General features: G+C 41.6%; 1 protein-coding gene across 1 annotated transcript in view; it reads left to right on the forward strand.

Annotated features, from left to right (window-relative positions):
• Positions 1-26,734, forward strand: part of snx29 (sorting nexin 29) — a 239,266-nt gene that overhangs the window by 198,284 nt on the left and 14,248 nt on the right. Inside the window, 1 exon segment of the mRNA XM_060939684.1 lies at positions 23,741-23,880. Coding sequence (XP_060795667.1) covers positions 23,741-23,880 — 140 coding nt within the window.

Below are 26,734 nucleotides of genomic sequence, written 5' to 3' on the forward strand. Positions count from 1 at the left end.
CCAATCAAAAGAGAGAGTCAACTTGTGGGTGAACATCAGAGCTGGCTGGTTTCTCAGATGCACCTCCTGAAGCTTTGTACTTCCTTTAGCTTTAAAGACCAGAGGGTAGGTCTTTAAGAAGAAGTTGTTTATTCATCACACGTGCACTTGTGAAATTCCTCTCTGCATTTAACCCATCTGAAGCCATGAACACACACACGTGCACGTGCACACATACACCCAGAGCAGTGGGCAGCCATGCTAACAGCGCCCAGGGAACAGTTGGAACATGAAAACTCCACACAGAAAGGCCCCTGTCGGCCGCTGGGCTTGAACCCAGAACCTTCTTGCTGTGAGGTGACCGTTCTAACCACTACACCACCATGCCGTCTTTGCACTGATTATTAGGTTTACGCAGTTAGAATAGGATTTTGTGGCATTGTCCAGTTTCCTCTTAAATTCCATACGGAATTATGAATTGCTCCAAGGCGCTGACCCCACGGTGACGTGCCTGATAAATTGATGCCAAGCACAAATTCCGTCTCTGTTGTTGGTATTGAATTTAATGCAGAACTGCTGCAACCTGCTTCTAAACCTGCAGGAACGTTGACATGCAAATCTGCCTGCCGTATAAAAGCCCTGAAAAAAGGAAGCGGGTGAAGAAGGATAAACGAGAGGCAGACACTCTACAGTGCTGGAGGTTGAACAGTGACAGATTGTATTTGTTGGTTTTTATTGAGACCACTGAGAGTAGCTGTCGTGTTTATCCTGTTATTGTTTTTCCTGATTGGCCTTTGTGGGCACTAATCAACGGCGCTTTACAGAGCATGCCTTAGGCCCTGTCCACACGGCAACGGATTCAGGTGACTCCGATACAATTGCTTATCGTTTAGGCCTGGCGTCCACACGGCACCGGCGTTTTGGGTGCCCAAAACGCAATCTTTTTGAGAACGGGTTCCAGAGTGGAAAGATCTGGCAACGTTGCCGTTGTGAAGTCGCCTGGATGAGTAGAACAGATTTGTTTACGATGACGTCACAACCACATGACTGTGAGTGCTTCACGCCAGGTAGAAGTGTAACGAACTCGATGCGAGTTGTCAACAAATCCTATAACTTGGTTCATGAAACGCGCTTACAAAATATTTTCACTGTGAATATTTATTGTGTAATGGTGCAAGGTGAGAGAGAGAGAGAAAGACTCTGCCCTTAGGGCAGAGTCAATCCCGCCAGCAAAAATAGGGAAAAAAAAGGAGCGATCTCATCTCTTCAGATGTTGGTTTAAGTCCTGCAATATATTCCTCAAAAAGGGCGTAGAAGAGCAAATTAATCCATCAATGTGTAGCATTCAATTTATTCCGGACCATTAAAGACGCCGCCTTCCGCGTAGAATCATACGTCATCCTCACCGCCATATTGGATAGGTCAAAGCGGAGAATAAAGATTAGCTGCGTTTAACTGTACCAACAGGTTTGTCGTCCAAACGAGATCACATGGGATTACCTTTCACAGGTGAGACTGGAAAAATACTTTTCATTGTATTTGGTCATTATAATGTAATTTTACGAACAGATTTTCCTGACTTTGTGGCTAATATGAAGTCTCGCGCATAATAGTTTATGCGCATGCGTCCTTACTTCTGTTGTTCTGGTGTCTCCGAAGGGACCGTCTTACAGCGCCCCTAGAGGTGTGGCATGTGTATTGCATCGTTTTCAGCAAGCGTTGCGTTGCCATATGGACCTGATATTTTACTGATCGTTGCCCATTTGGACGCAATATATTTTTAAATAACATCTCGTTGCCGTTGTCGTGTGGATGTAGCCTAATGGTGATGATACACGGGGCAACTTTTTGGGCAATGTTGCCGAGCAATGTTGCTGGCAACGGGCAACTAGGTGAGACACAGGGCAACTTTTCAGGGCAACTAACAATGGGCAACGGCAGTTTACAGTTAGCTAAAAAAAAAATCGATGTCTTAATTTTTGCTGTGACCATTTAATCAAGCTGTCTGTTGTTTTTTAGAGCTTTGGTGAGGTAAATTCCTCCATATAGAATATTAAAATAACTTACCGGCGTAAAAACAGATGAGGAGTCTCTCCATCTCTTCACTCCACTGACACTGAGCGGCCGCCATATTTGTTTGAAATTTCTGATCCGAACCTCACCGGAGGTCACATGACTCGATACTCGCGTTCTGATTGGCTTATCTCAAAAAGTTGCCAGAGATTATCAAAACCATTCAGAAAGAAACAATGCTGCCCAATCTCAATAGAAAAGAGTCAAAACGCAATTTCCCAGCAACATTGCTCGGCAACATTGCCCAAAAAGTTGCCCCGTGTATCATCACCATTAGGCCCTGTCCACACGGCAACGGATTCAGGTGACTCCGATACAATTGCTTATCGTTTAGGCCTGGCGTCCACACGGCACCGGCGTTTTGGGTGCCCAAAACGCAATCTTTTTGAGAACGAGTTCCAGAGTGGAAAGATCTGGCAACGTTGCCGTTGTGAAGTCGTCTGGATGAGTAAAACGGATTTGTTTACGATGACGTCACAACCACATGACTGTGAGTGCTTCACGCCGGGTAGAAGTGTAACGAATATCACCAGGAAAAAGCCTTACAGAGCACTAGTGAGAGTGAAACACGAGCTTAGATATTATTATTATTATTATTATTATTATGTTCAGTGTTAGTTCACAGTAGTAATGCAAGAAGCAGAATAGTGACAGTAATAGTGAAGCAAAAACATGCAATTGTACAAACACTGCAGCTCTACAGCAAAATATTCATTTATGAAACGGTCTGATTCTTAACACCAGTAGTGCCAATGATCTTCTCATTGCGATGCGAGTTGTCAACAAATCCTATAACTTGGTTCATGAAACGCGCTTACAAAATATTTTCACTGTGAATATTTATTGTGTAATGGTGCAAAGTGAGAGAGAGAGAGAGTCAATCCCGCCAGCAAAAATAGAGAAAAAAAGAGCAATCTCACCTCTTCAGATGTGGGTTTAAGTCCTACAATACATTCCTCAAAAAGGGCGTAGAGGAGCAAATTAATCATTATTTAATTAGCATTCAATTTATTCCAGACCATTAAAGACACCGCCTTCCGCGTAGAATCATAGGTCATCCTCGCCGCCATTTTGGAGAGGTCAAAGCGGAGAATAAAGATTAGCTGCGTTTAACTGTACCAACAGGTTTGCCATCCAAACGAGATCACATGGGATTACCTTTCACAGGTGAGACTGGAAAAATACTTTTCATTGTATTTGGTCATTATAATGTAATTTTACAAACAGATTTTCCTGACTTTGTGGCTAATATGCATCCTTACTTCTTCTATTGTTCTGGTGTCTCCGAAGGGACCGTCTTACAGCGCCCCTAGAGGTGTGGCATGTGTATTGCATCGTTTTCAGCAAGCATTGCGTTGCCATATGGACCTGATATTTTACTGATTGTTGCCCATTTGGACGCGATATATTTTTAAATAACATCTCGTTGCCGTTGTCGTGTGGATGTAGCCTTAGTCCTTCTCTTTCAGGTAATAAACTGTGCTGGATGAGCCTCTTCTGTCAGATCCTCTGAGGTCCAGAGGGCTCTGTCAGTGAGGCTAGTGCGAGGCATCTTTTCTAATACGGAGAAATTTTAAATTAGACCTTCCTCAGACTGATTCTCACATTGACTTTTAAAACATGTTATACACTCCTGCTGCCAACCCCCCCACCAGAAAAGGTTGCACAATCTAATATTTCGTTAGACCGCCTTTCATGTTGATTACAGTGTGCAGTCACTGTGGCATTGTTTCAGTAATCTTAGGCAATGTCATTTATTTCCATCCAGAGTTGCTTTCATTTTTTTTTTTTTTTTGTCGAGATCTTGTCTTGACAATAGGAAAGTCAAACCCTTCCATTAAGTCTTCTCCAGCACATCCTGAAGACTTTCAGTGGGGTTAAAGTGCATATCCTGGACCAATTTAGTTAGGGGTTTTTTTATATGAAAGTATGTCCCTTTACACACTCATCCAGAAGGGTAATTTTGTACAAGGCCATCTGTCTACAGCAGAAAAAAAATAAAACAACAAAACTCATCTGAAAAAATCCCAAGGGAGTCTGGAACCAGATTCGTGACGTCACCTGCGGATCCCCCAGGCGATCTACATCTGTTAACCTTTTTTTTTTTTTTAAAGATTTTTTTGGGGCTTTTTTCACTTTTTATTGGATAGGACAGTGTAGAGACAGGAAATGAGCGGGAGAGAGAGAAACGGGGAGGGATCGGGAAATGACCTCGGGTTGGAATCGAACCCGGGTCCCCGGATTTATGGTATAGCGCCTTATCCACCTGAGCCACGGCACCCCCATCTGTTAACCATTTTAATAATTACGTGATAACGTTGAAGAAATTTGCAGAAAACCACCAGGTCGTTTTCTCATAAACAAACCAGCGCTGACGTAGGATTCAGAGGGAGGCGTCCCGCACGCGACGTCACGAAAATCAATGTTTGCCGAGAAATCCAAATGGCAAGTTTTGTCAGAGGCGGACCAGTTCGCCTCAAATGGCTTGATTTCAACTGAATTTTTCTGGTATTGTGCAAGGTAAAAAAAAAATTGCACAAAATGCCAAATGTGACAGATATTTGACCAAAATTTAATATAAAATAAGAGAATTACATTGATCTTGCTCCTAAATATACCCAAGATGTGCACTTTAAGGTCAGGATTCTGGTGGCCAATTCATGTGTGCAAATGATTCCTCATGCTCCCTGAACCACTCTTTCACTTTTGGAGCCCTAATTTTATGGCCGTGCCATCAGGTAAGAAAAAAATGCACTGATAGGATAAACTGTTCATTCAGTACATTCAGGTAGTCAGGTGACATCATGTTTCTGCCATATAACATTGCTGAGTGTTGACTTCACCAAGCGTTTAAATGATCTCCAATCAATGTCGGTCTTTTTTTTGCTGACCACATTTCACAAAGTTAAGGTTCACCACGATCCTTCCAGGTTTTAATAATGCATTGGACACTTCACCCAATTCCTGTAACTTCAGCAATCTCCTTAGTAGTTTTCTTTGCTTGACTCAGGCCAATAATTTGACCCTTCCGAAACACAGTAACATCTTTTACGTGATCGTGTGATTCGTCTTCCAACGTGCTTGTTTAAGAAATGTGAAGCTACTCACTGCATCAGTGAGGATTAAAAGAATTGTTGCCAGCTGAAACACATTGATCACTGTAGTAATTATTCAGTCAAAGGCTCTTAAGTATTTGCTTATTTAAATCCAAATGGCATCTTTTTTTGACCAGGCAGTGTACAAGTGTATGGACTAGAACAGTTCCACAGTCCAGTTTTTTTTTTTTTTATTCTTAAAGGAAATAATTTTATATATATTTATTTTTACCCGTATTCATTTTTGTTGCACTTGTGGATGAGTGATGCAAATGCCACTTCAAGAAGAGAGAGCTGAATTAACGGAATTGACGGTTCTGTTATTGTGCAGCCATTTTTGTGTGCTGCTCCTATGTTCAAGCCTCTTCAGGATTGCATTTTTCCTCAAAGAAAAGGTATTTTTGTCATGTCTGAAAGCAAAAGAAAACAAAGGCTTTAAAGTTTGTGAGAAAAGGTATGAACCTTTTGCCCTTGTTCAGAGAATACCCCTGCGTTTATATTATTAAAAAAAAAGTTTATTATTTGACAGCGCATTTATCTACATAGTGATGCTGATCTCTGTAGCTCTAGATGTGCGTTTCAACTCTATGGTCTCCAGTAACTCCAGTTTCCCAATTTTTGGGAAAGTTGTCCAGTTCTTGTTTGAGGCTGATGGAAAAAGCATCAATAGCTTTCAAGTTACAATGTTCGTATATTGGTTCATTGGGGGGGTGCTTATGTATACAAGTGGAGCGTTTGACCTTTTCATGTTCTCCACATCAACACTTTCCAGATTCTTTGTGCTCATTATAGCGTGACATCAGAGGAATTCTTCGTTTTCAGTCAGATTTATAGATTTATTTTGGCGATATTCCTCAGAAACTGATAAAACTCTTGAAAGATTGCTTGCAATGTCTTGTCACAATGTTTCCATGTATGCAGCCGGCCGCACCTCCCCACTTCAACCAATCAGCATCCGCCTGAAGGCTGTTTGATGCGCATCACTGTATTATGGAGGTGTGTATGTCGTCCTGTCCACGCACCACACTGCCCACAAAACCCCAGGTCTGAAGCAAGTACACCTCAGTGCAGTAGTATACACTAGCCTTGACACAGCACTGACCTAGAATTGTTTTTATAGGACCGTTGGGAAATCTCAGCAGCTCACGAATGTCAGATTATAGAGCATTTTTGTCCCCTGACGCAATCTTTTTTTCATTTTTACCAGGGGGAAAAAAAATCCTATTTAGCTGCATGATTGTTTTTATATAAAATCTAGGTCCTATATTTCTTCCCCTTTAACTAGGAGCTGTCTCGGTGTCCCTCAGTGTACTCCTCAGCTGATGTGGAGTAGGTTACAGTGGATGACGAGGGAATACATAGGGAACTCTTCGCCATCTTTTGTAATTATACGTTGCGGATCATCAGTAGATTCAAGTGGTCACGTGTGAACTGCTTCTGAAAGCTGTTACTGCTTTCATCTCAAAGCCAGTCAAATATGGCAGCAAGAAGGCAATCATGCTGTACTTCTCTTAGGTTAATAATGTTAATTTCGATATTACGACCATTAAGGTCTTCATCAAAATACATAAGTTTTATTTCCTTTTTTCCTGTATTGGTAATGTATAACTCATGTGAAGAAGAAGTAATAGTAATGTAAGAAAAAATCTTGTGGCCACAATAAAAAAAAAAAAAAAGTTAAAAAAAAATGATAATTTCATAGGAAGGATAGGCTTTTATAAAAACTTCAGTTTTTGCTGCAAGCTAAGCCATTACACTAAGGTATAATTGAGGTTTGTTTGTTTGTTTGTTTGTTTGTTTGTTTGTTTGTTTGTTTGTTTGTTTTGAACAGCAGTTTTCCGTCTTATCTCCAAATATAATACAAGCCTATTGGCAGTAAAAGTCCCCCCCCCCCAATTTGTTTGCTTCAACAGTAGCAGCATGCCTGGTTGTGATTTGAATATATTAGTGCATCTCAAAAAATTAGAATACCATGAAAAAGTTCCTTTTTTCATAATTTAATTCAAAAAGGTAAACTTTCATATATTCTATATTCATTACATGTAAAGTGAAATATTTAAAGCCTTTTTTGTTTTAATCTTGATGATTATGGCTTATAGCTCATGAAAATCAGAAATCCAGTATCTCAAATTATTAGAATATTCCCTAAGATCAATCAAAAAAAGGATTTACAATCCAGAAATGTCCAACTTCTGAAAAGTATATTCATTTATACACTCAGTACTTGGTTGGGGCTCCTTTACCATGAATTACTGTATCAATACGGTGTGGCATGGAGGTGATCAGTCTGTGGCACTGCTGAGGTGTTATTGAAGCCCAGGTTGCTTTGATAGTGGCCTTCAGCGTATCCGTATTTTTGGGTCGGGTGTTTCATCTTCCTCTTGACGATACCCCATAGATTCTCTATAGGGCTCAGGTCAGGCAAGTTGGCTGGCCAGTCAAACACAGTAATATCATGGTCAGCAAACCATTTGGTAGTAGTTTTGGCACTGTAGGTAGGTGCTAAGTCCTGCTGGAAAAGGAAATCAGCATCTCCAAAAAGCTCGTCAGCAGATGGAAGCATGAAGTGCTCTAAAATCTCCTGGTAGATGGCTGTGTTGACATTGGACTTGATAAAATACAGTGGACCAACACCAGCAGATGACATGGCACCCCAAATCATCACAGACTGTGGAAACTTCACACTGGGCTTCAAACACCTTGGATTCTGTGCCTCTCCACTCTTCCTCCAGACTCTAGAACCGTGATTTCCAAATTAAATGCAAAATGTACTTTCATCTGAAAAGAGGACTTTGGACCACTGAGCAACAGTCCATTTCTTTCTCTCCTTAGCCCAGATAAGACATTTCTGATGTTGTCTCTGGCTCAGGAGTAGCTTGATGTTAGGAATGCAAAAGTTGTATCCCCTTTCTTGAAGATGTCTGTTCGTGATGGGTCTTGATACACTGACACCAGCCTCAGTCCACTCCTTGTGAAGCTCTCCCAAGTTCTTGAATCAACTTTTCTTGACAATCCTCTCAAGACTGTGGCCATCCCTGTTGCTTGTGCACCTTTTCCAGCCACCCTTTTCAGCAGTGACCTTTTGTGGCTTACCCTCCTTGTGGAGGGCATCAGTGATCATCTTCTGGACAACAGTCAAGTCAGCGGTCTTCCCCATGATTGTGGTTGTGTGTACTGACCTAGACCGAGAGATACACGGTGTTCATACTGCTTTACTCAAACTCTAAATGAAATTCTAATATTTTGAGATGGGTTTTTGTTTTTGTACTGTATGCCATACTGATTAAAATTAAAATAGAAAAATGCTTGAAACATTTTAGTTTGTGTAATGAGTCTGTAGTATATAACATTTTCACTTTCTTAAATAATTTATGGAAAATATTGAACTTTTTCACAATATTCTAATTTTTTGAGATGCACTAGTACATGAAACTGGGCTGAAAGCGGAACCCCAGTTTTAATGCACACCAGAGAAAAGCAATGGCGCTCCCTCAGAGTGACGAGCTATAAATTTGAAGAACAACTTTATTCATCACGCGTACACCTTGTGAAATTCCTCTCTGCATTTAACCCATCTGAAGCAGTGAACACGCACACATGCATGTGAGCAATGAGCCCCCGTCGGCTGCTAGGCTCGAACCCAGAACCTTCTTGCTGTGAGGCGACAGTGCTAACCACTACACCATCATGATGTTTCAAGGATGTATGAATTATGGTGATGTGCAACAACACAATCTAATTATGGTTTTTAATGTACTGCATGCACAACACCATTTTGCTGATTGGATTTCCTTCACAGCTACCGGGAAATCCCACTTCATTGTTGCGAATAAGCTGGTGATGCTTCATGATTTGGGACCGTTCATGAAATAGGCTGTGGGGAAATATGCTGATGTGCTGCTCCTGGTCTCTTGGCATCTCACACCCTGTCTGCTTGGGGCATGTCAGATCTCTCTACGCAATACTGTTCTGACAGCTCCTAAACAGCTGATTTGTTAGGGCCTGGGCCTGCAGACATGCTAAATGTTCCCAAGTGTACTCCGTCAAATCCGCCTCAACTGCAGCAGCGTGCCGATCCCAGACTGCTAGAATTGAGAGTGAGGAGATCAAAAAGCACATCTGTCTCGCATCGTCACTGCCTTCAACTCCACAGCTTAACCTTTTTTACAGATCGGAGGCTTTTTGTTAGGATACAATTTGTGTCCTTTTGAGGGGAATAAATTATAAGGGTTCTGTCTCGGACATTAAAAAACAGTGGAGGTCAGAGGTTAATTTTCAGCCTTAATGCAGTTCTGCAAAAGCACATGTACAGTATGTGGTTGGTTCCAGGGTGGTGATCTGTGGATGAGGAATCTGAATCAGACTAACATGTTTGTTCAGGATGGGGAAAAGCATATCTGTCTGTATACAACCCCAAATAATGACAAAAGTTGGGCTGGTGTGTTGAAATTAAAACTGAAAACAATGATTGTTTACAAATCTTTGACGTGTATTGCACGCAAAAGAACACAGCAGCACGTTTGTCTTACTGCAATAATTTTTTTTTTCAAAATAAACACATTTCAGTTTTGATTCTTGCAACACATTAAAAAAAAAGTTGGAACGTTAAAGCATTTACCACTTTGTAATGTTGCCATTCCTTCTCGCAACACTTTAGATATGTTTAGGGACTGAAGACACCAAGTAACGAAGTGTTTTCAGGTGTTATTTTGTCCCATTCGTCCTGCAAACAGGTCTGAAGATGTGCAACAGTACGGGGTTAGCCTGGGCCCGCCCATCCTAAGTGTGACGCAACACGGGGGCCTGTTGCGAACTTAGTCTGGCAAGGCAAGCTATCTCCAGCTCTTCCAAGCTCCTGAAAAATCGGGAGCCAATCAACTTTGAGCATCTCCAACGGCCCTGGGTAGAGGCGTGTTCAAGGCAGTGACGTAGTAGAACTGCGACCGGAAGCCATAGATTGTTTACAGAATCTATGCCGGAAGTGCTTCATTCACTAGAAACATTACGAACATGGAGCAGTGGCAAGCCTTTGACACACCGGTAGATGCTGTATTGAAAGCATTCAATGGGAAGTTCTCATTGAAAATGGAGCAAAGAGCAGCCCTGGAGGTATTTATCTTCTTCCTGTTACTCAAGCAGTTTCCGTCGCGTCACATACGTCAGAGGAAAGAGTGATGTGATTGGTTTAAGCTTCGTCACAGCCTTTTCTGGCTTCGACCAGTAGCAAACTGAGGCATTTCAGGGAGGCGGGTCAACCACGCGCTTTGGGAAACGGTTGGGCTTAATATCTTTGCCAGACCAATGCTCGCAGAGCTTTGAAGTTGCGTTAGCCAGACTAGTACGGGGTAGTCATTGTAATTTTTTGTTTCAACATTTGCCACACTTTGTGTTGGGGACAGAAGGGATAGACACCCTCTTCTTGCACAGCCATGCCTTTGTAATGTGTGCAGAATGTGGTTTTGTATCGTCTTGGTGAAATCTCCTCCCTGAAAAAGATGTCCTCTTGAAGGCAGCATATGTTGCTCCAAAACCTCAATGTACTTTTCTGCACTAATGCTGCCGTCATAGAAGTATAAGTTACCTTAGTCAAGGGCACTGACACAACCCCATACCATGACAGACCCTGGCTTTTCGACTTGTTGCTGGTAACAGTCTGGGTGGTCCTTTTCATCTTTGGTCTGAAGCACGAGACATCCATTTCTCTTAAAGACCTGAAATACTGATTCGTCTGACCACAATACATGTTTCCACTGTGTGATGGTCCATCCCAGATGCATCTGAGCCCAGAAAAGTCGACGCCGCTTCTGGACACAGTTAACATAAGGCTTTCTTTCTGCACAGTAAAGTTTTAACTGCCATTTGTAGATGTAACTCTGTATTGTATCGCTTGACAAAGGTTTGCCAAAGTAATCCCGAGCCCATGTGGTTATATCAACTACACTGTAGATGATTGACGGTTCTTGAGGCAGTGCTGTCTGAGTGATCGGGGGTCACGGTGTTCAGCTTAGGCCTGTGCCCTTGCCCTTTACGCTCTGAAATTCCTCCAGATTCCTTGAATCGTTTCATGATGTACACTGTAAAGGGTGAAATATCCAAATCCCTTCCTATCTTTCTTTGAGTAACATTTGTTTTTAAAACACTTCAGTATTTACCTCATACAAATTTTGACAAACTGGAGATCCTCAGCCCATCTTTGCCTGTCAAAGACTAGGCCTTTCCTGGATACTGATTTTGTACCAAATCATGATTTATAATCACCTGTTGGCATCACCAGTTTCAAATCACATCATTTATTTAACTGTTTTACCTCATTATTAGTCCTGAATTGCTCCCGTCCCAATTTTTTTTTTGGAATCTGTTGCAGGCCTAAAATGCAGGAATGGATGTATATTAACAAACGAAATGAAGTTGATCAGACAAATCACAAAACGGGGTCCCCACAGGTCATGGAATATTAAGTCTATTCCAGACATGGAGTGTTAAGCCAGTATCTCACTGGGCTGCGACAGCTTGCGACAAATTGCGAACGTAATTTGCGAGAGAGTTTCAAAAGTGTCTTGAAACATTCGCGGGGCTTCTCAGTTTCCTCGCATGAGTCGCAAAGTGTCGCTTCTTCGTCGCTGAAATTTTGAACATGTTCAAAAAATTTGCGCGACAAAATTTCTCTCGAAATAGCCGCAAATGCCTCGCTGGTGTCGCAAAGCCGTCACAAACCCTTCTCAAGTCAGTTTCCGTGAGACAGGAAGCGCGAGTGTATCTCACTGGGCTGCGACAGCCTGCGACTAGTTGGAGACGCAACAATTGCGATAAAATGTGTGAATATCAATTCAGTGTGATTCCAAGTGAAAATTGTCGCTAATTTGCATATTTTATCGCAATTGTTGTGTCTCCAACTAGTCGCAGACTGTCGCAGCCCAGTGAGATACTACCCTCAGGGTATTTGATCACGTTTTTGGGCCAAGTCATGGAATATCAGGGAATTTTGTTTGTAGCATGTTTAAATTTTGATTGAAATTTTGGCAAAATGGCAATATTTTCCATGCAGTATTTCACTAGGTGTTAGCACTGAAAACTAATTTTTGTACTGAAAACATCTGTGAATTAGTAAATAAAGCTCGCAAATTGATGGGTGTAAAATACTGTGGCTGGTTTTTGTCTGCTCAGCATAAAGGTGGCCTGTTTTCTTTTATAGGTCATGGAAGTTCACCTTTTTAATCCGGAGAAGTCGGGGAACCTGACATTTGACTTTAAGTAGAAACCCTGGTTAAATATCTTGGGTTCATGCTGTCTGAAATGAAATACAAGTCAAAATAAATTTAGAAATCGCTGCTTTCTTACCGTCCCAACTTTTGTCTGATTTGGGGTTGTGTGTGAAATAAATGTATGAAAGATTTATATAGTATTATGCAAAAGTATTGGGTACAAAGATGCTTTCAAAAATAATGAAATTAAATGTTTCTTCATGGGGAAAAAAGCAGTAAACCGTAATCAATTAAATAAAGTCAACATTTGGTGTGATGACTCCTTGCTTTAAAAAAAAAAAAAGTCTCAGGTAGTGTGTGCAGTTTTATAAGGAAATTAGCTGGTAAGTTTTACTGAGCTTCTTGCAGAACCAGACACAGTTCTTCTAGAGACTTTTCACACTTGCTTATTTTTACAGCAAAACTCAGCAGCCTTCATTATGTGGTGTTTTTATTTATTTATCATCTGAAAAGTGGTCTCTAACGTATCATGTCGCTTTATTTATTGACACGTTTGTTTTTTTCTGTAGCATTTTAATTTTGTGCTGGAAAACTAAAACGAGAATGTTTGTGTACATGTATATAATTTTAATTATTCTTCATGAGGGGGAAAAAATTGTAGTTGGGTTCATGCATTCAAATGTTAATTAGCTTGCATTTTTTGTAAGCTGTTTTTTTTTTTTTTTGTACCACTTGCAAAAGTGTGGTCAATTTGCCAATAGTTTGTGTCAACTCTTTAATTGGAACATAGGAGCTTAAAATTCAAATCTAGATTTTTAAGTCTTCTATACCTCAATGTCACAGAAATTCAAACTGTCGCACCCAACCCCCTCCCCGTTAGGTGTCACCACAGTGGATAATGTCCTGCCATCTCCTCATGTCCTCTGTATCTTTTTCTATAGCACCAACTGTCCTCATGTCCTCCTTCAGCACATCCATAAATCATCTTTGGTCTTCCTCTTTTCCGTCTGCCTGCCAACTCCATCTCCAGCATGCTTTTCCCAATATACCTTGGATGTCTCCTCTATACGTGTCCAAACCATCCCAGTCTCGCCTCTCTTGCAGTGAAGTATGTTAGCTGAGTGAAAATGACAGTAATGGTCATACTGTAGAAAGAAATCACAATAGAAGTTTTCATAATAAAAATGCATTTTCTATAAAATCCATTTATAATCAGTCAAAACGTGATCCAAAATGAACTCCGTTGAGCTTCCACACTTCTACTGGGGTGTGTGTGTATATATTCCAGTGTGTTTCCACTGGAGAGCAGATTCTAGCCAAGGTTCTAGCTAAAATCTTACTGAATTATGATGAGGCTGTTTTTACTATGTGAGGAATGAGTTTGATTTACTTTGCATAGATGAGTAAAAATCCCCCCCCCCCCCCCCCCGTTTTTTCCTTTTCTTTTTTTTTCTTTTCTTTTTAACCCTTTGATGCAAAACATGGGTCAAAAGTGACCCGGCTGAGTTTTTATCTTCTATATCTTTGCAATAAATTAATTCCATCATTCAGTATTCAAGGTATTCCTCAATTAACTTGTTTTTGATCATCATACATCCTTATTTTATTTTTTCCTTTCTTACTTTTTGAATAAAAACCCTTTTTGTATCACGACCCTTCTAATGCACAACACGGGTCAAAAATGACCTGCATTCATTTTCCAGGTTATTTCATGTATGGCTGAGTGTTTCTATGATGTACTTTTGAAATAAATTCATTTTGTCATTTACTTTTCCAAATATGCAGTAAATATCTTGTTTTTGTTTAGCACAAATCGTTTTTATTTTTCCTTTCTTAAGTTATGAACAAGCACAGCTTTTGTAATTCTACATCAAGTTTACACACATGGGTCAGAAACGACCCGCATGCATTTACTACAGCGTTTGGTGGGAACTGTGAATTGTGCCTGTGTCAGACATTTCACAGCTCAGCACAGCGCCCTTTGCCCATCTAATACATGGAAGTAATGTTTTTCAATTGTTCTAACATTACCTTAGAAAAAAATTGATTGTTTGGGTTACCTTGAGAGTGAGTAGATTACTTGTCAGAAAGTTACAAGTAATTACTATTAGCTACCGAGCTGTTGACATATTCTACTTTAGTTAGCTAATTTTATTGTAGTTGGCTTAGCTAACTACATACCGTATTGGCCCGAATATAAGACGACCCTGAATGTAAGACGACCCCCCCTTTTCCAAGTTCATCTTTGGGGAAAAAGTTTTTTGAAGACCAAATGTTCATTCATATAAAGCGTATTTATTTCAAAATTCTGTTTAAAATTAGAGGCTTTTGTTTTTCACATTTAAACAGAGGTCATTTCAGTCTCATTTCCATGAACACTTTTCATAGAAGTAAAAAAAGAGGCTAAACTGCAGGCTACTAGACAAGCCAAATTAAAACATTTAAATTGCATTAATTCAACAAATTTGTCAGGTTTAGATTGAAAGTTCATAAACTTCAGAATGTCAATGCATTAACTTCCCATAGCCTACGGGTATATGGAATAAATTTGCAGAACAGTGCAAATGCTTTAAACAATGCATTAAACAATACATTAAGGTTTACAATAATAAACAACTGAAACAATGGAAAGGGTAGTTTGCTAAATTACAGCTACTCAGCACAGAGATCCTCAGCCTCACTTTGCTCACTCTCACTGTCCTCACTTTCACTTTCGTTTTTGGCGGCATTTTGTCTAGTCCGCGAATTTAAGACAACCCCCCTTTTTAAGAGCTATTTTTACAACAAAAACACCGTCTTATATTCGAGCCAATACGGTAGTTAATAAATAAATAACTGGCCCCATTCACTGCCAAAGTAATTACTTGAAACAAATTATTATTATTATGGTATTAAGACATTTAATTTTAAATCACACTTGGATGACCCATGTGTAGTAATATAAAAAGTATTTTTGTTCATAAAGTAGGAAAGAAAAAATAAATTAATGATTTGTGGTAATTAAAAACAAGATATTTAAAGAATACTTGGAATATTCAATCATAAAATAAATTGATTTCAAAAGCTAGAGCAAAGAAAAACTCAGTCGGCATGAAATAACCTGGAAAATGAATGTGGGTCATTTTTGACCCATGTTGTGCATTAGAAGGGGTGTGCATATGTTTTGCATCAAAGGGTTAAATCATGGTGTATTCCTGCATTATTAGTTATCACAGGAGAGCAGTTGCGGTCCAGTGTGTGGCCAGTGTATCTGGTGATGCAGGGCCAGCATGAAACACTGCCACGCAAGAGGAAACAATTGTGCTGTCATCTGTAGATTTACACTTCTGACTTGTGTAGGTTTTCACCCTGATTGTTGAGTTCAAATCCCAGTAATAGCTATCCGTGGCCTGGATTCTGAAGGAGCATAATTACCTGCGCGCTCTGTATGGGAAAGCCTTATTTTGCTTCCTCTCTGTTGATCAGCGAGTTCCATTCTGTTATGTTGAGTTAAATTTTGCCTGTATGCTAACATAGCAGTGCTGTGCTGTTGACGTCATGCACTAAAACAGGTTGTGGGGTACCGTAGCTGCACTGCTCTTTGTCTTTTCTCTGCTAGCAGATGAGCAGAAAAGGTTCATACTATTGTGCAGGCCTGTTAACTGCACTGAGTTTTGTTCTGTACTGTCTGTGTTCGGATTTGTAAGGAGCGCTATATGACTTATGGCCCTTTTCCACTACCCTTTTTCAGCTCACTTCAGCTCGCTTCAGCTCACTTCAGCCCGACACGGCTCGCGTTTCGACTACCAAAAACCAGCACGACTCGGCTCGCTTCAGCCCTGCTTAGCCCCTAAAACTCGCACCGTTTTGGAGTAGGGCTGAAGCGCGAGCCAAAGCGAGCCGAGTGAGGCTGGGGGCGTGAGCAGACACTTCCCTGTGCACTGATTGGTGAGGAGGAGTGTCCTCACATGCCCACACACGCCCCGCGAGCATGCTGGGATCTGTAAACACCGTAAACCCGGAAGGAGAAGAATTACGAATTACGAGGATTTCTGAAACCTTATGCGCCTCACCTCATCTATACGCTCTTGCCAGTATCTGTCCGCGTTGTCGGTGACAACAAGCCACAGCACCAAGACCAGCAACACTAACGACTCCATGTCCTCCATGTTTATTGTTTACTATTCGGGTCGTGAGACTACCGCTTAAAAGCTCACTGATGTCACTGTTTGCGCTGCTTAACGACATCACCTGATGTCCACCCACTTTCGCTAACTCCACCCAATGTGTCCACCCACTTCCAGCCAGCACGGTTCAGCGCGGTTGTAGTCGAAATGCAACTCCAACAGCCCCGCTCAGCTCGACTCAGCTAGACCCCGAAGCCGTTTGTTTTCAGGATAATGGCTGGCTGATGAAATTATTGGCTGGCTAGCTGACTCAGCCAAAACCTTAATGGCTGCTGCAGCCACCAAAATGTTTATGGCTACAAATGGCTGATACTGGACGTCACTGTGTGGCATATATCCGGGCGAACGGATCAAACAAATGGGGGGAATAAATAGCAAATTACCACAGGTCCCCTGGTCTCTTACTTCATTGTAAATATAAATCTAGCAAGATTGTAGTTCAGTGCTAATAATAAGCTAATCTGGATTGTTCGAGGAAGGCATCTAGCTATCTACTCTCACTAGCAATGACCAGTGAAGGACTGGCAGCTATCTTACTATGATGAAAGTAGAGTGGTGGAGTACTTTTTTTTTTTTTTTTTTTTTTAATCAATCTCGAAGTATGTGAAACAAACAAACAAAAAAAATACCTTTACACTTTCCCTCAGCAGCGGCAAAGAATGCAGCCATCTCGTCGATATCGGAGTCGATTGATGCTCTGGGTGGGTTCCCGGGTTCCCCAGTGTATCGTGGTAACGGTGTGAGGGGCGGGAAGCCAGACAGGTAGTCACAACGGCAAGCTTATGGTGGCTCTCTGTGCTGTGATATCAGTTCTAAATCTCTACAGTGTATGCCTATACGTCTCTATTGTGTTACTACTAGTGTGTACAGTTGATCATGTTTGTGTCACTTTTCTTGTAGCTCATGATGTGGATAAACCCATTATTTGATGTACACAATTCTTAGTGGCTCAGCCAAATTTTATTAGATAGCAGCTCAAATTGGCTTACAAAATTATTGGCTGGCGGCGGCTCAAATTCTAAATGGCGGTTTTAGCGGCGCCTGGCGGCGGCTTCGGGGTCTAGACTCAGCACGGCACGGTTCAGCCCGACTCAGCCGCATTGGTAGTGGAAAAGCGGCATTAAAGTGCATATCCTGGACCAATTTAGTTTTTTTTTTTTTTTTTTTTTTTAAATATATGAAAGTATGTCCCTTTACACACTCATCCAGAAGGGTAATTTTGCACAAGGCCATCTGTCTACAGCAGAAAAAAATAAAATAAAACGCATCTGGAAAAATCCCAAGGGAGTCTGGAGCCAGATTCGTGACGTCACCTGTGGAAGCGCCAGCAGGCTGCGCGAGCTTTGCACGGTTTCAGTGCACAGCCTGTGTAGACCAAGCGCTCCCATTTCTCTCTCATTGTCCGGTCTTTTGGGAAACGATGAGTACTAATCCCATCAAGATTGGTGTTGCTACACCCTCCTACGATACATCTGTTAACCATTTTAATAATTACGCCATAACGTTGAAGAAATTTGCAGAAAACCACCAGGTCGTTTTCTCATAAACAAACCAGCGCTGACGTAGGATTCCGAGGTAGGCGTCCCGCACGCGACATCACGAAAATCAGTGTTTGCCGGGAAATCCAAACGCCAAGTTTCTTCAGAGGCGGACCAATTCGCCTCAAATGGCTTCATTTCAACTGAATTTTTCTGGTATTGCGGAAGGTAAAAAAATTGCACAAAATGTGACAGATATTTGACCAAAGTTTAATATAAAATAGGAGAATTACATGGATCTTGCTCCTGAATTTACCCTTGATATGCACTTTTAAACTATTCACAACTCATTATTGCTCTGACGCCACACTGAAACTGAGCCGACACGCTACTTTCTTTCCTGTTCATTTTGACATCTGTGTAAGGAGGATCTTTTCTGCGGAGAGCACCAAATCATTGCCTAAGTCAACTTTACTTGCTTTGTTTTGTTAGTTAATACTTTCTCCTGGAATTAATGATCAGTTGTAATTTTCTTAACACAGAAATAAGTCTCTGTGGTTCCTACACCTTTTACCTCTCCTGAAATTTCCCAGTGTGTGTTTTATAGATCTAGGTGACCTAGCATTATTTCAGCTGACTTGCAGGGAGGAGAATTATACCCCAGTTTGACCTCTCTTAGTCATCCATCCATCTTTTTCAGCAGCTGTACTGCACAGATGGTGAGAGGGATGATCCGAGTCTTGGAATCCCGAACCCCATGGCTATGGGTGAGGACGGGGCTGCAGGCAAAGTCACAGAGATTGCCAGCCGTTTAGAACTTGTGCTCTACCACAGTGTCCTTTTAAGGTGACAGACAGCCTCTGACAGCTGTTTTGCTGCCGGCACTCCACATGAGACGCTCGTCTGGCTAAACTGTTTAGCGGCTCTGCGCTGCCTCTCGTGAGCTTAGTAATTTCTCCCCGTTTTCCGCGCCAGGTCTGCCTGCTCTCGGCAGCGGGACGGCAGTCCCGCTCTCGTCCAGCTGTTCTTTTGCTTTAGTGAATTATTCAGATGCTGAGATGCAGAACCAGGTGCATTAGCTGCCCTATATATGCACACATGCGTTCTTTTAGTAAGCTCTTTGTCCGAGTTGGCGAACTTACCGAGTGCCATGATTATTATGGTCTGTTATGAAGCACGTTGCTCCTTTCATGAATTATGAAAGTCGCAGTGCTGAAATAAAGGGTGCAGTGAAGCAATTGAAGAGAGGAGAGCAGTTCTGGGTGTCTTGTGTCTTTCAGGGGTTTTTTGAAGCGACCTTAATTGAGCTCAGAATTATCGCTGCATTAAAGATGACACCCTCAGGAGGATATAGCCCTCTCTCATTATTACTCTTGTTTGCCATCCCTACAATTCAAAGTGAAATAAATTATGGCTCGTGTGTACTGGATGAATATGCAACATGCATGAGTAATGTGTCCTGCGTTACTAAGATATAAAAGGTGCCGAGGAACCTGCTTGAGCTAGTTTTATGGTCACGGTTTAATTAAGAATGCTGGTCTATATGGCCGGTGTTTGATGCAGGTCATCTGTTCATTCATTATTATTTCATTAATCAGCACCTTGAATGTTTTCTGTTCAACAAAACAGGCTGGAGTTACCGCTATGTATATTATTTACTAGTGCTGTCAAAGTTAACGCGATAATAACGCGTTAACACGATCTCAATTTAACGCGATTAAAAAAAATAGTGCAGTTAACGCAAATTCTAATTTGGCCCTCCGAGTCACCCGTAGTTCCTGCTGAGGCTTGTCGCGCGCTGCTTCAATAAGAGTACGTGTGAGTGATGGAGAAAGGCATAGACATATAAACATCCTCGCCGCCATATTGGATGGGGCAAAGTGGAGATTCTTCAACCGTCTCTGCCGAGAATAAAGCTGCCTCATTCATGTGCTGCGTTTAACTGTACCAACAGGTTTACCGTCCAAACGAGATCACATGGGATTACCTTTCACAGGTGAGACTGGAAAAATACTTTTCAATGCTGTTCTTTCAGTCTTCAGTTTCCCAGCTCATCTCCACCGGGGAGGTGTAGAGTTATAAGCAGTGAGAATTAGATAATACAGTGCCACACTATGATGAACGTTTTTGAATGTATGATGAATGCTTTTATTTTTGTGTTTTTCTTCTTTTATGGCAAATACTTCTCTTCAAAAGAAACTAATGAGTAAAATAAAACATTTTTTTATTTTCCCAGTGATATGCACTTTATTTTTCATCCCTTGGTTTTCTCATCTAATATGGAAGTTATGGATGTCAGTGGCTGTGACAAGACGTGTTATGCTCTGCAATAAAAAAAACAACATTGGTACAAAGCAAGCCCATTCACTTTTTTTATGCTGATAAGAGAATTACAATGGTTTTTCATGTGACAAAAATGTGCGATTAATCGCGAGTTAACTATGACAGTCGCGACATTAATCGCGATTAAATATTTTAATCGCTTGACAGCACTATTATTTCCATATATTATTCTGCTATGACTGGTCGCCTGGCCCCTCCTCCTCTCCTCTCCTCTCTGTTCCTGCCCAGCCCGTTGGTAGAATGACCTTCCTTTTGAGGTCAGAACTGCCAACTCCCTGACCACCTTCAAGCGCAGATTGAAGACTCGCCTCTTCAGGCAGCACCTCTCCTCTTCTTCCCTGTCTATTGTTTAACTGCGTTTCGGTCTAGACCAACCCAGGCTGTGCACTGTCTTGACTGGGGTTAGTCGTCTGAGTTCTCTATATAGTTGGTTTGTTTCCTTGGCTGTTTGAGTTTTGGTATTTCAACAGAATATTATACTCGGTATTTGTAAGGATTTCCCCTAATGCAGTGGACACCAGGACAGGCAGGCGGTATTACGGTCACGTTCGTTTTATTTCCAAGTCACAAAATCAACCAAAACGCGCTTTTCAGCAGTTACGCAAATGCAGTCTGTGCCACAGCACAGACGTCAGTTAGGGGAAGGGACCCCACACTCTGCTGCTCTCCCCTTTTATCTCCTTCTCACTGCGTGCACACGACAGCACATTAATTTAACAACAGGTGCTTTCACTGTGCCGCTCACCTTCCCTGGTCTCGCTCTCCATTCACAAACCCGCTTGACCACGCCCCTGCTGGCACAATATTGTTGGCACTAGCACTTTCTCGTCTAAAAGTTCTGCACTCTGTGGTTGGTAGAAGAGAGCAACTGGACTTGCTTGAAAAGTCTTGAAGACGTTTCACCTCTCGTCCGAAAGGCATCCTCAGTTCTGCCTGCCTAATAGGGATTATCCAGTATTTATCCTCTCATGGATCATCATAGAATCCGAATCAGAATGCTGATGGCTGCATTGTAGGTGGCTGATAAAAGATGTCTTAGACACCCACCTCTGTTCAGTGATGGTCGTTCCAGGTTGACAAAAATGAACGATCCTTTCTGGCTAAGATGTCTGCCAGTTTTCTGGAAGTCCTCTCATACTCCCGCACCAGCGAAGGGAACTCATCCCAAAGTGCGTAGAAACATATCTGTGAAGATACTCAGTCATCCAGGTACATAGTAATCTGTGGTTGGTAGAAGAGAGCAACTGGACTTGCTTGAAAAGTCTTGAAGACGTATCGCCTCTCGTCCGAAAGGCATCCTCAGTTCTGTCTGTCTAATAGGGAGTATCAAGTATCAGTTCTGTCTGTCTAATAGGGAGTATCAATATACTTGATACTCCCTATTAGACAGACAGAACTGAGGATGCCTTTCGGACGAGAGGCGAAACGTCAAGACTTTTCAAGCAAGTCCAGTTGCTCTCTCCTACCAACCACAGATTACTATGTACCTGGATGACTGAGTATCTTCACAGATGAGTTCTGCACTCGTTGTACGTCGCTCTGGATAAGAGTGTCTGCTAAATGCCATGCAATGTAATTTTGTTTTTAACATGCTTGGCACATTGTACAAGAACTACTTCATTTATCAGTATATAATGTATGACGACCTTCTCCATGCACAGAGGAGCCGTACTGTAAAACTTCCACTTCCAGCTTTTTGTAAGCTGGCGATGTGACCACCTAATAATGTCTTCATTACTTTTTTTATAGCTTTTATTATTTTCATCCATTTTTAATGATTACACTGTTATTGCACATCTTGCATCAGAATGCAATTAACAAATTTGCTCATGTGTGCGAAGCTCTTTGCTTGTTTCTTTTGTGCTGTACCATGAAGTAAAGTGTTCTGCCTGAAGTGCGTCTGACCTCAGTTTACAAACACGAAAAGAACTTTGATTAAACACTATGTACCTTCTCATTGTCAGTATAAACTTGGCCCAGTTTCTTCTCCGTCTCTCATAAACCATGACGAACACATTTTCACTCTTTCTTCCCTTTTCAGTCTGTGCTTTTATCCATGTCTCAGTAAATATTCTTCCCAGTGACAGGGTTTGTATGCTATAAGCTGACTGAAGCAATCCGAATGCCAGAAAATAGGCAGTTAAATGGCAGATGCTTTAGCAAAATTCCAGGCAGATGATCCAGCTCCTATTTCTGATAATTTCTATATGTTGTGTTTAAAAAAAAAAAAACTCTAGTCTGGGATGCAACATGTGTGCTTTGAGTAGGCTGGAGAAAAGCCTGGCATTTGTGAAAGGAAAATACAACTAACCCAAAGACAGGATGCTGTGAAAATGTTTTCAGAGATGTAGTGCTAGGCGTTAGAGGTCGCAGAGCATTTTGTTGGTCTTTTTTTGGCTTGCTGTTTGTGTAAATAAGCTAATACTTGTGTTTACAGATGGAGAGGGCTGTGCGTCACTTGTTGATCCATCTGATAATTCCAGTTATTAAATCCACCTTCAGTAAAGCAGTGCAGTTTTCTGCCGTGAAGCCATGTTTGCTTCGGTTTGTCCCCCACCCCCCGAAATGTTTTTAAACACATGCTTTTAAGTACACGGTTTCTATCCACAGAGAAATCTCTCAAGGGTTCCCGTTCTGGAAATCTTTCCTTGTTTCGACAAGAAATGTTTAAAATGATGTCGCTTCACTCTGTTGTGAACATGGCCCAGGTTCTTCGCTTAATGGAAAACCCAGAACACAACACAATAGTGCTCATCATTACGTGGGAAATGCAGATTGCTTCATCATCGGTTGTTTTGAACAGAAGATATCATTTTTCAGTAATAAGTGCCTGAAACATGATTTTAAATGGGGGTGTGGGATGGTTTTGGCTATGCGTGCATGATGGGCTGGAAGTGTTGGGGTTGTGAATGATGGTGGCTCTTAAAGCATTAGGCAATCACAACCTTCATGGAGAAACTGCTTCCTGGAGAAAGAGCTGCAGGTGTGTGTGTGTGTGAGTGAGAGAGAGAGAGAGACGCACATGTACATGTGGTTATTAGTTGGGTGGGGTGGTCATTTCCTGATGAGAAACAGGATTATTCACCTGGGTCTCCAGAGGCATTATTGATAAACATGACTATGACAAGGATGAGAATCTGTCTTGCCTACCTACTTACCATCAAATTCAGCTTTGTAGACCGTTCACGTTAAGTCACTGATGCGTTATTAGGATATATTTATAAGCTCACTGCCATAGTTTCTCTTTTCTGCTCTCTAATTAGTTCATTTTCATTGTCTGTGTCCCTCTCCACTTGTATCAATTTAATTTGAGGTGATGATACATTTAATACTCAAAGGAAACTTTGTGTGTGTGTGTGTGTGTGTGTGTGTGTGTGTGTGTGTGTGTGTGTGATATTACGCAGGATGCCAAGTTTGTGGAGGAAAGAAGGAAGCACTTGCAGTGTTACCTGCGCATGGTGATGAACAAACTCATCCAGACACTGCCCGAGTTCACTGCCTGCCCTACCAAGGAAACACTTCTGCAGCTGCTGCCTTTCTGCCAGTGAGTGTGCGCACGCGCACACGCACCCTTCTGAAAGTCTTGGAATGGCATGGCCAATTCTTTAGTTTTTTGCTACACACTGAAGATATTTGGGTTTAAGACTAAAAACATTAAAATGATGGATCAGTATTTCAGCTTTCATTTCCTGATATTTACATTGAGATTTTTTTTAAACAACTTGGAATGTGACAGCTTTTGCTTGGAGCAAACCCCCCCAACCCTCTGTTATCAAAAATATTGGAACACATGACTTGTACCCCTTTTCCACCAAATCAGTTCCAGGGCTGGTTCGGAGCTGGTGCTGGTTCACAACTCGTTCAACTTGCGAGCCAGCTGAGAACCAGCTTGCTTTTCCATCGCTCGCGGTGCTAAGAGAAGACACGTCGTTACGTCGTCGTATACGTCATTACGTCGCTGTATACGTCAGTTACGTCGCTACGTTTGCATAAACCTTGGCTCGAATATCGAAGCAAAAACAACACAGAAGAAGCAGCAACAACAATCATAATAATGGATGACTTTGCGTTTGTACAGCTGCTGCTTCTCGTCGCTTAAAAATGGCGACCTTTCACGGTCTTGTTATTGTTGTTGGTCTTAACAACTCCGCCCCCCCGCTGACGTAAGCGGTTCTTTCCTCTGGCCCAGCAGAGAGTTGGTGCTAGCCTGGAACCGGTTTTTCTGGCCCCAGAGCCAGTTCTTTGTCAGTGGAAACAGAAAACCCAGTTCCAAACTAAGCACTGGCCCCGAACCAGCCCTGGAACTGCTTAGGTGGAAAAGGGGCATGACTGGTGTTTCTTGAGACCCAGGTGTACCGTGTTTAGATTGACTGACTGTTTAAACAATCAATAGTGCTGAATATCTGCTCTTGGTTTGTTCCCTGGGGTTTTTCCTGTGAAATGCTGCATTTGTTGTTCCAAAGGATAAACCAATACCAAGTCAAGAGAGCTGTCTTTGGGAGGAAAGCAAGCCATTTTGAATCTGAGAAAAGAGGGAAAATCAGCCGGCGCCATTGCACAAGCATTGGGCACAACCGTTACAGCAATTTTTAATGTTTTGATAAAGAAAGAAACCACTAGTGTACTAACAATCAGATATGGAACAGGTTGGCCAGGGAAAAAAGTAGTGGTTGATGACGAACATTGTGACCGCTGTGAAGAAAAACCCAAAAACAAGAGTCACTGACCTCACCAACAATCTTCACAGGACAGGGGTGAAGGTATCAAAATCCACCATTCTAAGATGATTTCAAGAGAATAATTAGAGGCCATACCACAAGATATAAACCACTCATCAGCAGTATGAATTGGAAGGCCAGATTGTAATTTGCAAAGACACAAGTTCTGCAGACAAGATTAACCTCTGCCAAAGTGATGGAAAGGACAAAGTGTGGAGAAAGAAAGGATGTGCTCATGAGCCAAAACATATAAGCTCATCAGTCAAGTACAGTGGAGGTGGGCTTGCATGGCTGCTTCTGGAATGGGCTCACTAATCTTTATTGATGATGTAACTCATGATGGTAGCAGCAGAAATCTAAGAAACATTGTTTGCCAATTTACAGAGAAATGCATCCGATCTAAATGGAAGGAACGTCGTCATGCATCAAGACAATGACCCAAAACACACTGCTAACACAACAAAGGACTTAAACAGAGGAAAAAAGTGGAAGGCTGGCCAAGTCAATCACCAGAGATTAACCCAGTTGAGCAGTATTTCATGACCTGAAGAGAGAGCTTTTGGAAAAGCATCACAAAAGAAGAATACAACAGTTTGGTGATGTCAGTGGTTCGCTGGTTTAATGCAGTTATTGCAAGCAAGGGATCTCTCTCTCTCTCTCTCTGGCAGGTCATTACAGTGATGTGGCCGCTCTGACTTTCATCAGAGTTTCTAGGGACAATTGCAATTCCTGTTGCCTTCTACAGGAAGGCATCATCTTATTTTAGAGGCTTTCTCCTCTTAACCATTCTCACACACAGGCTACTTAGGGTAGCCAGTTAACCGAACTGCATGTCTTTGGACTGTGGGGGGAAACCGGAGCACCCGGAGGAAACCCACGCAGACACGGGGAGAACATGCAAACTCCACATAGAAAGGCCCCCATCGGCCACTGGGCTCAAACCCAGAACCACATTGCTCTGAGGAGACAGCACTAACCATTAAACCACCATGCCGCCGCAAGTGATATGCAACCAAATGTTGTTTATTTTACTTTAAGACATTTACTTTATGTATGTATAGTGTCTAGAGGATATTACATGGTGGCGTGAAGATATGAAGTTTATCTTCGAGTGGTGAATGTATATTTCACGAGTGAAATATTTTTCAGCACAAGAAGATAAACTTCATATCTTCATGTCACCGTGTAATGTTCTTTATATTGTATGGGGACATCCACCAAAAAAAAAAAACACAAGTTAATCAAAAGAATTAACATTTTTGTCAATACACATCAAGCCAGTGGGAAAACACTGGGAGTGAAGGTATTGGGAAAATCTGTCACTCGAGTTCAGGATGTATTTCGTATGAAAAATGAGTTTCTCAACACCAGAAGATAAACTTCATATCTTCAAGCCAACGTGTGATTTTCTTCTTATTATATAGATACGTTCACAAACAAAACCCACACAAGTTATTCAAAACAATTCATCGATTTCCTCATGAGTGAGGATCTTGAAAAAATGTTACTCGATGTCCCGGATGTGGTTCGTATCCGTATGAAAAATGAGTGGCGTATTTCCCAGTAAAACACTTGTCTCTATAGTAAATATCTGTATCCTGCACTTTGCGTGTAGAATTATCCTAAAAATTGGATGGTCTGCCACCAAAGGTGTTATTTTCCAAGTTGTTTAACACATCT

Source organism: Neoarius graeffei, chromosome 14 (genome assembly GCF_027579695.1).
Source record: "Neoarius graeffei isolate fNeoGra1 chromosome 14, fNeoGra1.pri, whole genome shotgun sequence".
NCBI classification, from domain to species: domain Eukaryota; kingdom Metazoa; phylum Chordata; class Actinopteri; order Siluriformes; family Ariidae; genus Neoarius; species Neoarius graeffei.